The 14,057-nt window shown below is 35.7% G+C and overlaps 1 protein-coding gene across 10 annotated transcripts in view; it reads left to right on the forward strand.

Annotated features, from left to right (window-relative positions):
* Positions 1–14,057, forward strand: part of Pum2 (pumilio RNA binding family member 2) — a 78,526-nt gene that overhangs the window by 24,718 nt on the left and 39,751 nt on the right. For all 10 annotated transcript variants that reach the window (XM_035448074.1, XM_027424610.1, XM_027424616.1 and 7 more), the window contains 4 exons: positions 4,240–4,427; positions 5,183–5,349; positions 8,404–8,674; positions 8,873–8,966. In XM_035448074.1, coding sequence (XP_035303965.1) covers positions 4,248–4,427; positions 5,183–5,349; positions 8,404–8,674; positions 8,873–8,966 — 712 coding nt within the window. In that variant the 5' untranslated portion in view covers positions 4,240–4,247. The remainder of the gene's footprint in view (positions 1–4,239; positions 4,428–5,182; positions 5,350–8,403; positions 8,675–8,872; positions 8,967–14,057) is intronic.

Consider the following 14,057-nt stretch of genomic DNA (forward strand, 5'->3'; position numbering starts at 1 on the left):
TACCAAACTAGAGGACTCATTAACTTATCAGAGTTTTCTGTGTTAAATTTTATTGGGTGACAGTGACTGATTTTATCTAACTGTACCTTAGTCTAGCATTGTAAAACATTAACCACATCCAGAAATGATATAAATTGATGATACAGACCTCTTAGAAACAGAACAGATAAAAATACTTTTTTGTTTTGTTTCTGTTTTTTGTTTTTTTCAAGACTGGGTTTCTCTGTGTAATGGCCTTGGCTGTCCTGGAACTCTCTTTGTAGACCAGGCTGGCCTCATAGAGGTCCAAGTGATGGGATTAATGGTGTACTCCAGAGTGAAAATATTTATGGTTACCATTAGGTATAGAAGAGACAGTTAGACCTAAGAAACTTTTAAGGGAAAAAACATTTGGCATGTAAAAATTATAGCCTGTACAAGTCAAAGTATTTGTTTGTAAATTTTAAAAACATTTTGACATGTTCTCTTAAAAATTTATTTATTTACTTATTTATTTATTTCTTCGAGACAGGGTTTCTCTGTGTAGCTTTGGAGCCTGTCCTGGCACTCCCTCTGGAAACCAGGCTGGCCTCAAACTCACAGAGATCCACCTGCCTCTGCTTCCCGAATGCTGGGATTAAAGGTGTTCGCCCCCAACGCCCAGCCTTAAAATGTTTTTGATGAATCAGGTTTGAGGGGTATATAGGTAAATAAGCTTTACAGGTATACACGGGGCACTGTGTGTGTGTAGGCCAGGAAATCAATTCTTTGGTCATGGAGGCCCTGGGGCTTAAACTCAGATGGTGAGGCTTAGTGCAGGTGCCTTCATCACTGAACAATCCTGCTTTTCCAGCCTTAACTTTTTTTTGAGAATAAATTAACAGGTGGATCTTTTCCTAAAAGATTTGTTGTTGTGTTTTTCAGTATTTTAGCCTACAGGTGTGTGTATGTACCGTGTGTGTGTGTGTGTGTGTGTGTGTGTGTGTGTGTGTGTGTATGTATGTATGTATGTATGTATGTATGTATGTATGTATTATGGGGGGGTGTCAGGCTCTCTGGAAGTAGAATTATGAGTGGTTGTGAGCTTCTTGTGGATTCTATTAACTGAACCTGGGGACTTTGCAAGAGCAAGTGCTCTCAACCACTGAGCCATTGCTCCAGCTCGACAGATCCTTTGTTTCTTTTTTATGTTTTTAATTAAAAATATTTTTAAATAGGTGTTTTTATTGTCCAGATCAATAAGCTATGTTAAGAGATTTAAAACTTTTTAAGGTAAGATTCACTCCCTTGAGAATACTTTTCTTGTAGTATAATTGAGCACAATTTAATATACGAAGTTTGTGCTAGGGTTCACATTCCCTATAAGTAGCACATCCTTAGGTGAACAGTTGCTTAATAACTTGATTGGGAAATGTGTTATAAAAGTTGAATGCAGAACTCTTGCGATAAGGACCGCAGTAAAAACCTATCTAATAAAACTTGAAGGAATGCAAGATGGAGAAATGGTTAAGAACCTGTGTCAGCTTTGTAGGGGACCTGTGTTTGGTTCTTAGCACCCATATCAGGTGGCTTACAACTACCTATAACTCCAGCTTCTAGGGATCTAGCTTCCTCTTCTCATCTCTGTAGGCATTTCCCTAATGTGTGTTTGCTTCACACACAAAATGAAAATAGTGGTTTTCATTTTGTTTTGTTTTTGTTTTTTTGAATGGGTAATTACTGTTACATTTTTTAAAGCTGAATGGCAGAGAAAATGTCAGTTTTATATTTGTGGTGAGTTCACGAGTCATTCTTCCTCCTAACTGAAGGTAAAATTTTGATTGAGTATTTTACTAGAAATTATGAGATTTGAAATAAATGGAATTTTGTTTGCTTAAAACGTACATATTGGAGGCTAGAGAGATGGCTCGGGGTTAAGAGCACTGGCTGTTCTTCCAGAGGTACTGAGTTCAATTCCCAGCAACCATATCGTGGCTCACAACCATCTGTAATGAGATATGGTGCAGGCATATATGGAGGCAGAATTTTCTATCCATAATAAATTAATTAAGTAATTAATTAATCTTTTTTTTTAAAAGTACATATTGGCCGGGCATTGGTGGTGCATGCCTTTAATCCCAGCACTTGGGAGGCAGAGGCAGGCGGATCTTCATGAGCTCAAGGCCAGCCTGGTCTACAGAGTGAGTTCCAGGACAGGCTCCAAAGCAATTCAGAGAAACCCTGTCTTGGAGGAAAAAAAAAAGGAAAGAAAATGTACATATTGAATGACATGTTCAAGGTCAGCCTGGTCTACACCCATCAAGACTACATGCTGAGATATTATCTCCAAAAAAACGAAAGAAAATTCTTGGGCCAGTGAGATGGGCAAAAACAATGGTGGTTTGGCTGCTTTTGCTTCTTTGATCTTCCGGTTTTATTAGATCATAAGCAATGTATCACGACACACAAACCTGCTGCCATGAGTTCCCCAGAACTCATGTAAAAGTAGGAGAGAACATTCAAAAGTGTCCTCTGACTTGTGCATATGTTTCATGGCATATGTACATACACATAATAATAGTTTTAAATTTTTTCTTCTGCTATGAGAGGCTTAATCATACATATTTTCTTGCAGCTAAAGTGGTGTGATAGTCAGTTTGGTTACATTCTCTTAGCATGTTTAGAACCTTGGAACATGCTGGTTTCTGTAACCAAAGTACTTTTCCTCCTTCGTTGTCTCTCTTTGTAAATCTGTTCTTCATATGCAAGTTAAATATTTACTTTAGTATTCACCTTAAGTCTGGGGAGAATCAGTTCCCCATGCTATGTGTTCTGTAATATTCTGGATTATTTTTGAGGGGCTTTATCCTATTATGATCGTTCTCTACTAAATATAATTCTGTGTTGTTCTGGAACTCACTATGTAGTAGAGATTAACCTTGAAATTCTGATAGTCCTGCTTCCACTTCCCAAGTGCTGAGGTCACAGGTGTGTACCACTACACCAATCTTAAACAGTGTTAAAGATCAAACTCAGTCTCATGCCAGTTAGGCTACATTCCCAGAGTCCATACTCACTCTCTTTGAGAGTAAAGGCTGTATGCTGGCTAGTTTTATGTCAACTCCACCCAAGGTGGAGTCATCTGAAAGGAGGGAACCTCAACTGAGGAAATGCATCAGCTTCTGCCCCTGACCTGCTTGAGTTCCTGCCCTCACTGCTTTTGATGATGTGCTGTTTGATACACAGAACTGTGACTGAAATAAACCCTTTCCTCCCCAAGTTGTCCTTGGTCATGTTATTTCATCACAGCAATAGTAATTCTAAGTCAGATTGTCTTGTTTGTTCTTGAGTTCCCCATTGTGTCATAATGCCCATCATGATTCAAAGTATACTGACTGGTATTTAAACTGTGAGGGTGATTGATTAAAGGACAGAGGAAGGATATAATGACACATTTCCTATGAATACAAGTGGGAAATAGAAGAGTCTTATTTGAATACTGCCTCTAATTTGTTGATTATATTTAAATCATACTAGCTCTCAGATGTTAATAATTGCCTTTTGTTTTCAACTGAGACATTTATGTTGGATGTATAATTTTGCAAAATAAACTAGAAAGTAAAGTCTTTATGTGATACTTGGGGTTTTCACCATGAACACCTAAAATTCTGGGATTTGATTTTTTTCTAAATCTGATTGATATTTATTGTGTTAATAGCTGTGTTCTTGGTCTCCATGATCTATAACTGAGCTTGAGAACTGTAATATCTTGTTTTTGTTCCTTCAGCTCAGCCTTCAGTCATTTTTCTGCCTCGTTTGTTTGTTTGACTTCCTTGCATAAGCTTTTATCACTAAGTAAAACTCAACGTAATAGTGGGAGAAACAAATTCATAAAGTTGTCTTCTTGATGTTGTACATGCTCTAAACCCAGTGAGGTGGTTCAGTTGTTGAAGGTACTTTTCACAAGCTTGACAAACCTGAGTTCCATCCCTGGTACCCATGTCAAGGTGGAACAAGGGAACTGTCTACAGATAATTTGTCCTCTGACTTACAGGTGCATGTGAACACATACATGCACACATACATATGCACACATACAAATAAAATGTATCATTTGAAAAAAGGTGTTCCAACTATTCCAAATGAAAAGCTGTTTGAGTATAACAAAAACATTACACTAAAAGGAAAAATTTTTTTCTTAAATTGGTATCTTAATTTGTATAACTATACTTAATGTGGCTTAAAAGTTAAACTATATTGTGTTTTTCTTCTTTCAAACAGATCATTCAATGTCCCAGCCTATTATGGTACAGAGAAGATCTGGACAGAGTTTTCATGGAAACAGTGAAGTAAATGCAATTCTTTCTCCGCGCTCAGAAAGTGGAGGCCTTGGTGTGAGCATGGTAGAATATGTATTAAGTTCCTCTCCTGCTGATAAATTGGATTCTCGATTTAGGAAGGGAACTTTTGTAAGTATTTTGAACAAAAGTTTGGTATTTTCTTTTCCTTTTTGGTTTTAGCTATATATCTTTACTTGCAGGTGTTCATTGCAAAGCATCATTGGTAAAATTTAGTACTTTCAGTGACTTTGCTTTGTGGTATTTTGCTCTTCCTTTTGATATAAGATCTTACTGTATAACTTTGACTAGCCTAGAACTCACTATGTAGACCAGGCTGGCCTTGAACTCATGGCAGTTGTCTTGCCTAGGCCTCTCATGCCCTGGCCTTACAGATATGGGCCACTGCTTCCAGCTTTATTAGCTTATTTTTCTGCCCATAGAACTCAAAGAAACATTAAAGTTATTTGCTATTTATTTTCTTCACTTAGTTCAAAAAATACATGAAATTGTAGAATAATTGGAAGTACTTATATTTTAACCCTGTTAACAAAAAATCATATTTTAAAACTTTGCAAAGGTAAAATTGCTTGCTCCTGATAGTATTTAACCTGTAGCTAAATCAAATTATGTATGAATTAAATATTATAATCTAATTTGTGGTGTTGCTGTTTTTCCTGTACCGCTATAGTTAAGGTTGACTTAGCTCTTCTGTTATAAATAGCTAGCTTGTACTCAGTTCTTTGGCCTTTGCTAAATTAGTTTACTTAAAAAAATAAATAATTGTTTTTATTGTTACATGCACTACAGGGTAGTTTAGGCCATCTTTTGGTACCGTATGTGTGTTCTATCAAGTATTGAGAATCAAACAGATTGTTTTTCCTTAGGGTACTAGAGATGCTGAAACAGATGGACCTGAGAAAGGAGATGAAAAAGGCAAGGCTTCTCCATTTGAGGAGGACCAAAACAGAGATCTTAAACAAGATGATGAGGACTCTAAAATAAATGGCAGAGGTTTGCCAAATGGAATGGATGCAGATTGCAAAGACTTTAAGTAAGATTTTTAACTTTTTCAAGAAAAAAACCTCTTTTAGAGTTATTATAGTTACTTAATGTAACTGATTCAGATAGTTTTCTAATTTAAGATTACTTGATTTCCTTTGTACCTTGTGTTAGTCTGGATAAATTTTTTTTCATAAAATTAATATCAAATCATTTTAAAGTCTTCAAAACAGTATATGAAACAGGGTGTTTTGTTGGAAGGATAATGTTAGAAGCTGTGATTACTTTTTGTCTATTATGAACTGAATAGAAGTTTTTTTCTCGGGCTAGAGACATGGCTCAGAAGTTAAGAATACTGACTACTCTTCCAGAGGTCCTGAGTTCAATTCCCAGGAACCACATGATGCCTCACAACCATTTGTTCATGGTGCCCTCTTCTGGCATACAGGCATACATGGAGGCAGAGTGCGGCAAGCATAATAAATAAATAAATAAATAAATAAATAAATAAATAAATAAATAAATCTTTTTAAAAAAAGAAAGAGAAGTTTTTTCTTTGCTAACCTGTGAATTATAGGTTTAATATGGTTTTTCCCCCTCCTTTCAAATTGTGCTCGAATACCTTGCAGTGGGATTTTTCTCTTGTATTATGGTATTAACTACTTCTCCATCCCTGGCCATTTGATTTTTTTTTTTCCCCCAGCTGTTTTGAGGCAAAATTAGTTTAGGAACCAGTGGTTTTTCTTAAGAGTATGAATTGTGTTAATACATAATTATTCCTTCAAATATGAAATAGTTGGATTTTAAGCTTGGAAATCTTGAAGTTCTTTTGTTGTTTCTAGCAGTAAAATACCTATTTTCGTTTAGCTGTTGGTTTTCTGTATGCTAGAAAATTGATGCTTCAGGCTGACACTGCAGCTTCTAGTCGTAGTTTAGTTCTACCTCATGGACCATAGAACTGCAGCATAGTTACCTGGTGCATTTTATATTCCTGCACTTACTGCCTTCACGTAACAAAGCAGAGTAATATTCTGTTAAAGTACCATTCTTCTGTTCCTTGTGCAAGATAGCATCCAAAACAGTAAACCTCTTTTGATAAGAAATAATTTTAAAGTTCTTTATTTAGAACCTTTTCCTGATTTTGCTTTTGCTCTATTAAGTTTTAGTGAAGATTAGGCGTTTAAAACTCAGTTGATTATATATTTATAATGGAAGTGTTAATATACCACTAACTATAGCAAGGAAATAGCACCACAGATAGCATGATGTTTTCTTTTCTTTGCTTTTGCTATAGAGTTGTTTTATATGAAAGTTATTTCTCCCTTTAAACATTAATGAGAGTGGGATGGTGGTGGCGCACACCTTTAATCCCAGGCAGGTAGATCTCTATGAGTTTGAGGCCAGCCAGGGCTACACAAAGAAACCATGTCTTGGAAACCTCCCCCTCAAAAAAAAAAAAAAAAAAAAAAAACACCAAAAACATTAGTAGTATATACTGTTCTATTTAAGTTTTTATTGATGTTTGAAATTATTAATTAAAGTATCAGTTACTACTTGACATGTAAAATGCTTCAGAAGAATAGCTGTGGCTATGTGGTGTCTTTAAATTTATCACTAAAATTTGTAGTAATATATATCATTAATATATATGTATACATATTACTGAAGTAAAGCTGAAATGAATGAAGTTTAGGGCCATTCCACCTTTTCTAATTGACTGATTTGAAAGAAATCCTGTTTTGTTTCATTTTCCCCCCTTATGTTTCAAGTGAAAAAACAAGCTATTGAACCATTATTCCCATGCAAGTCAGGTATGGCTAAAAGTGAAACACATTTAAAATATAATATTGCAATGACAGTGATTGATTTGAATGTAGCATGAATGTTTAAATGTCTAGTGAGCTGTTCTTACAAACTATGCTGTATATGCTAGTAAATTTAGGCCAATGTGGAACACCTCAAATTATACGCTGATAGGTTTGATGGAACAGGTGGTGTTAAGTTAAGTAAAACACTCATTACCACTAAAATAAGTACTTATGCTTTGATGTATTAGGCAGTACACTTGGAGTAAGGCTTCTGTATAAAATATGTAAACTATAATTTAGGATTAAACATAATGTAAAAAGAATATTAGAACCATGAAGGATGTTGATGCAAAGGAAAACCGGTGCTGAAATTTTAATCCAATATTAATGGAAGCCATAGTATGATAGAGAAATGTTGAGCTATTTTGTGTATATAGAATTTTTTGTGTATATTCTGTATAATGTAAGTTTTAAAAATGTCTGCATTTGTATTTTTTTCCGATTGTTTATACAGAAATTACTTGATATAGAAAGGATGATTTTTGGGTAGTTAATTGTACAGGGCTTTCAAGAAAGCGGGCTGATTAACTGGATGCTTTCTTGCTCATTTTGTCTTTTCGTTCTTTTAGTTACTACTCAATCATACATTCATTCTCATTAATGAAGCAGGCTCAAAAGATAAGAGAATTTGCTCAGAAAACCCCAGAGTCATAACATAAGTCAGCTTTTTTAGTTTCCACTTCTTTCAGTTATGAAAACCATAACCATGGTGTCTGGCTCTTTTTTGTTGGGTGGATTTTTATTTTGAGCTTATTTAATAGTCTGTTTTGCTTAACTTAATTTTTTCTATGATTTTAGACAAAAGTTTCAGGTAATATATTCCTAAGTTGTAATCATAGACAACTTTGTTTTTTGTTTCAAGACAGGGTTTCTCTGTGTAGCTCTTGTAGACCAGGCTGGTCTCAAACTCACAGAGATCCACCTGCCTCTGCCTCCCAAGTGCTGGAACTAAAGGGTACACCACCACTGCCCAGCTGTACAACATTTCTTACCTGTGTATTGTTTGAGTTATATGATAATACTATTCAAATTGATGTAAGTAATAATAATAAAAATACTGAAGCTATGTAAACTCTTACTAGCTATTAAATAGGAAAAAATGGGAGAAATATAATGGTTGATGGCTGAGAAAACCTTTATTCTTTATATGTTGGGGATCATTTGTTTTTTCATACTTTACCATTTTACCCTTTACTTGCTACTTTTACCCATAGTGTTTTTCTATTTTCTTTATTTAGTCGTACTCCTGGAAGCCGTCAAGCCTCTCCAACGGAAGTAGTTGAGCGCCTTGGCCCCAGTACTAATCCCCCAGAAGGATTGGGTTCTCTTCCTAATCCTACAGCTAATAAACCACTTGTTGAAGAATTTTCAAATCCTGAAACTCAGAATCTGGATGCCATGGACCAAGTTGGTCTAGATTCCTTGCAGTTTGACTATCCTGGTAATCAGGTACCCATGGATTCTTCAGGAGCTACTGTAGGCCTTTTTGACTACAATTCCCAGCAGCAGGTAAAGCATGTTTCTTATAGGAATCTCTTTAACATGTAATCAGAGTACATGAATGATAGGTAGGGGTTTTGATATTATCATTTGAAATATCATTATGGTTAAGAAAATCCTTCAAATAAGTGTCTAAATATTCATAGCTTTCTAATAGAAATTGCAGTGTTTTGTATTAATCGTTTTATTAAATATTTTCCCTGGTAGCTCTTTCAGAGGACTAATGCACTAACAGTCCAGCAGTTAACTGCAGCTCAACAGCAGCAGTATGCATTAGCAGCAGCTCAGCAGCCACATATAGGTAAGTCTTTATGAGTTACTCCTTTTTCATTATTGTCAGAAAAATCTTATGTTAAAGCATATTAAATGTTTCCTTTTTCTTTTCCTGATTTGGTGATATTTTGTTAATTTTCAAAACACCTTTGAGGTTAGTAGTAATAGATTGCATACTAAGCACTAATTAAAGGAGGGGATTGTTTTTGTTTTGGGGGGGGTTGCATCATTGGTTAAACATCATTGGTTAAATTTAGGCCTGCAAAATTGTTGGGTGAAGGCATTTGTCACAAAGCCTGACCCAAATTTAATCTTCTTAATCCCCATGATCTATGGTGGAAGGAGAGCATCAGCTCCTGCAGGTGTCCTCTGACCTCAACATGTGTGCAGTGGCATGAAAATATATGTACACACATGCATTTTAAAATTTGAAAATCTATACTTAATAAAACTCTTAGTTCCACTAAGCAGTGGTAGTGGTGGTGACGGTGGCACATGCCTTTAATCCCAGCACTTGGAAGGCAGAGGCAGATGGATCTCTGTGAGAGGCTGGCCTGGTCTACAGAGTGAGTTCCAGGATAGTCAGGGCTACACAGAGAAACCCTGTCTCGAGAAAACGGGAAAAAATAATAATTATAGTACATTAAAACAAGCAGTATGACATTGAAAAAGTAGATAAAGTTTTGTATAATTTTATCGCTCTAGATTTGTCTACCTATGTCTATCTGATTTTGGATAAATCTGATTTATTATTTAGTTGGAAAAGCTTTATATGTTTTTTTTATGGTGGTTTTTGTTGTTTTGGTTTTTTTGTTTGCTTTGTGCTGGGAATTGACTATAGGGCTTTCCATGTGGTCCCTGGGTATCTCCCACTGAGCTATATTCCCACCCCGCAGATGTTCTGTAAGGATTGATTTGTTTCTCTTCTCTCAAATGTGTATTGTTCTGTATTAGTGCTGCTAAGGCTTCCTAGGAATTTTACTTTGGATTTTTGCATGGATAGATTCATTTATAGTTTCTTCCTAATTGCAGTGTACATTCTGGCCTTGTCTCTTTCTTCTTGAGCCTCCTTTATTAAAGTTTATTAATTCAATCTTTCTCTTACTGTTGAAAATGTACTGCTCCCTGTCTTCTCATGAAACATAACAGGTGTTATATTGGGACTTACAGTTGTGTTTTAAAATTTCACACTGTTGGATTTTTTTAAGAAGTTTTTAGAGGGTTTATTTTTTTGGTATCTAATCTACTGCCAGAAGATCTGATTGGAATGAATATATTGGAATGAATGAAATTTTTCATTCATATATATACATATATATATATATATATATATATGTATATATATGAATGAATGAAAAATTAGCGTGGCATAAATTACCCTTAATAATGAATGCAAACTGTCATTCTTTTGTTCAGATCTAGTGGTTATGGGGTGTGGCTCAATTGGTAAAGTGTTTGCCTATCATACATGAAACCCTGGGTTTGATTCAGCGCACGCCTTTAATCCCAGCACTCAGGAGGCAGAGGCAGGTGGATCTCTTGAGTTTGAGGCCAGCCTGATCTATAAAGTGAGTTCCGGGATAGCCACGGCTGTTACACAGAGAAACCTTGTCTTGGAGGGAATAAAAAGAATGATCATTCCAGAAAAACAATCTTAATAGTTTACACTCAAAGTATAGAATATAAATAAAAGCCATGATGTTTCACAAATTGTTTTAAAAATGCATTTACAACATTAATAGATAAATTTTGCTGTGTTCTTCATGGTTTGGTTCCCAGAACCCTGAATAAGGGTAGCAAGGGAATGAAGACAAGACAGACATATGGACAAAGAGAAGGTTAGGACTGAATGGACTAGGCTGTCTGGAGAAGCTTGGCCTGTTTAACAGGGAGGTGGGGTTATGGCATATAGCTGAACAGGGTGGGAGTTTAACTCATCTCAGTAGAAGCAGGTTCTGGAGGGAAAGCAGTCTTCAGGCTATAAACAAATGGAGGAAGAAAGCTACAGTGAACGTTTTTTGCACACACTGCCAACTTTGTCTTGCCATTCCTCTGAGCCTTGTCTGGGGAAAGCTTTGCCATTCCCTTAGGGCTGAATGAAGCATTGGGTAGGGTAGGGATCCTTGACATAGCATGTCCATTTCAGCAACACATATTGGATCAGAGCTTACTATCCTACAAAACGTGCTGGGCATACTGTCACTCTACCTTAATCCCCACACATGGGAGCCAGAGCCAGCCAGATCTCTTGAGTTTGAAGCCTAGCCTTGTCTAAATAGAGATTACCAGGCTAGCCAGGTTTACATAGTGAAACCCTGTCTTTTTTTGTAGGAGCAGGGATAAACTTAAGACATCAAAGAGGTCTTGAAACTGTGAAAAAAAATGTGAGAATTTTAAAAAAGCAATTCTTAAGTGAGCTGAATAACTGCACGTCTCTTAACTAAGAAATCCTTAGAATATTGAAATAATCTGTACTGACCAGGACATTACAGAGCAGAAAAGGGGGTGAATAACAATATATTGATTTTGAAACAAAACTCTAGGCTGGGTATGGTAGTGTACATGTAGCAGGAGGAATCATGAGTTTGGGATCAGGTTGGGTTACATAGTGAGTTCCAGGCCAATGTGGGCTACATTTGTCCATCCCAAAAATAAGGAAGAAAGACAGAGAACCACTTTGTCTTGAAACCACTTGAAAAATTGAAGACAATTTTGGAAGTAGGCTCTCAATATTGTAAAGATGCCAGTTTTCTAAATTAAAATGTTTAGTGTATTGTCAGAATTCTAGTAGGGATGCATTTGTTTGAAAGTTTTGTTTTTGATGTTTGTCTTGTAAAGTGAAACTAAGAAATTAGTAAAATTGAAATGAAAAATGGAGTTTTGCCAAACTATATTAAGACAGTTTATAACTTACCAGTGATTTGAAGTATGGTATTTGGCCTAAGAATATAAGTAAGTCAGTGGATGAGAACGCTTGTAAATAGGCGTGTGCTTGTGTGCTTAGGGAACATGAGTTATATAATCTTAAATCGTTTATTGTGTACTGTGTTGTGTGGAGACATGAGGGTTAAACTTGGGTTTGCTAGGCTTTTGCCCTCTGAGCTGTCTTGTACTCTCAAAACCCAACTTGTTGAGTAGCCAAGATGATCTTGACCCTCTTGCCTCCACTTCCTGTTGTGCCACCCTGCCAGATTTAACCAAAACAGTGAGTAAAAGCGTTTATTTGAAAATAGCTTGGGATAATTGAGTCTTTTTTTTTTTTTCTTGGATTGAAAATTTTAACTAAGAAGTAAGATTTATAAAATATTGGCACATTTTGTCAAAATTAAAACTGTCTACTTTTGCTTATTTCAGCATTTTATTTTACTGATGAGATTGGTAGCTGATTACAAAATTGATAGGTTCCTTTTTGGGCAAGTTGTAAATGGCATAAATAATTTTGTGATATAAAATATATTTTAGAAAGTAAATCCTAACTTTTAATTTCTTTCTTTTTTTTTTTCTTTTTTGAAGACAGGGTTTCTCTGTGGCTTTGGAGGCTGTCCTGGAACTAGCTCTTGTAGACCAGGCTGGTCTCAAACTCACAGAGATCCGCCTGCCTCTGCCTCCCGAGTGCTGGGACTAAAGGAGTGTGCCACCACTGCCTGGCAGCTTTTAACTTCTTGAGTATAGCATCAATACTTATATAATTTTCTATTGCTGTGATAATTAAATTCATAATAGATGAACCAGGGAAAACCTATTTTTTTACGCTTTATTATTTTGTGTATGTGTCTGCACATGTGTGTATATGAGTGGCCTAAGAGGCCAGATTTATCAGACATTCCTAGACTGAAGTGAAAGGCAGTTTCGAGATGCCTGATAAAGGTTCTGGGAACTGAATTTGGGTCCTTTGCAAAACTAGTTTGTGCTTTTCACCGGGGAGGAATCTTGAAACCTTTGACCCTGGGGCAAAATTGAGCATGTCACTTTCAGCAAATGATGTTAAGTATAAGAATATTCCTAGCTGGGTGTTGGTGGCGCACCCCTTTAAAAGGTCCGGCACTTGGGAGGAAGAGGCAGGTGGATGTCTGTAAGTTCAAGGCCAGCTTGGGCTACAAAATGAGTTCTAGGACATGCTCAAAAAAAAATATTCCAAAAACCCACATTTTAATTAATTTCTTTGCAAAAAGCTGTTTTATAGAAAATGGATGTATTGCAACTGGGCATGAAATTGTGGATTGTAGTCTGTATCTTCAAAATTTGAACACAGTAGGATATAAGTGCATTGGAATTTTCTAAGGGTAATCTAAAGGTACAGGAGGCTGAATTTTTGTGTGTGTGTGTGTTATACTATTTATATGTAGATTTTACATTCCTTTATGAAATATATTTTAAAAATTTGAACAGTCTCGTTCCAGGACAGGTGGGACTATGTAGAGAAACCCTGTCTCAAAGAAACAAAAAAATTAACACCCATCATCATCATCCATCATTATCTAAAGTTGGGTCTTTTGTATCTCTTAATTTTAGATACATTCATTTTATATCCTTCCCTTTTCAACTTAGTTACTCTCCAGACCAGAACAGATAATGGTTAATGGTACATTTTTCAGCAACTGGCAAAAATTGTCAATGCCTAGAAATTCCTTCTCTATTGATAAGAATATTGCAAATACATAGTTTTTTTTTTTTATCTTTTTTGTATTTTACTTAATCTATATGGACTTATGTTAAATTCAGAAATAAACTTAAAAGTCAGAAATAGATTTAAGTCACTCTCTTTTAAATTCCTTCTTGTTTCCCTGTTACCTTGAGGACAAAGTCCAAACTGCTTAGGATGAACCTGGAAGCTCTTGATGGATCTTGTGGGTATAGTTCCAGCTCTACTTAATTTTACTTTATAAGTTCGTTATTCCACCAACCTCTCACAAAGTTTAGTAGATAGTACTTTTTTCTGTGCTAATAAAGCACACTAGACTATATTTTCATTGGTAACTTACTCATTTTTCTCTCATTCTTCACTGAATTCCTACCTCAATTATGCTAAAAATTTGAATGAGAAACTATTGAATAATAATAGATCTAGAACCAAACACTGTGTATTTATTATTTTTTGCAACTTACTGTGTAGGCCAGT

The sequence above is a fragment of the Cricetulus griseus genome, chromosome 7 (genome assembly GCF_003668045.3).
Source record: "Cricetulus griseus strain 17A/GY chromosome 7, alternate assembly CriGri-PICRH-1.0, whole genome shotgun sequence".
NCBI classification, from domain to species: Eukaryota; Metazoa; Chordata; class Mammalia; order Rodentia; family Cricetidae; genus Cricetulus; species Cricetulus griseus.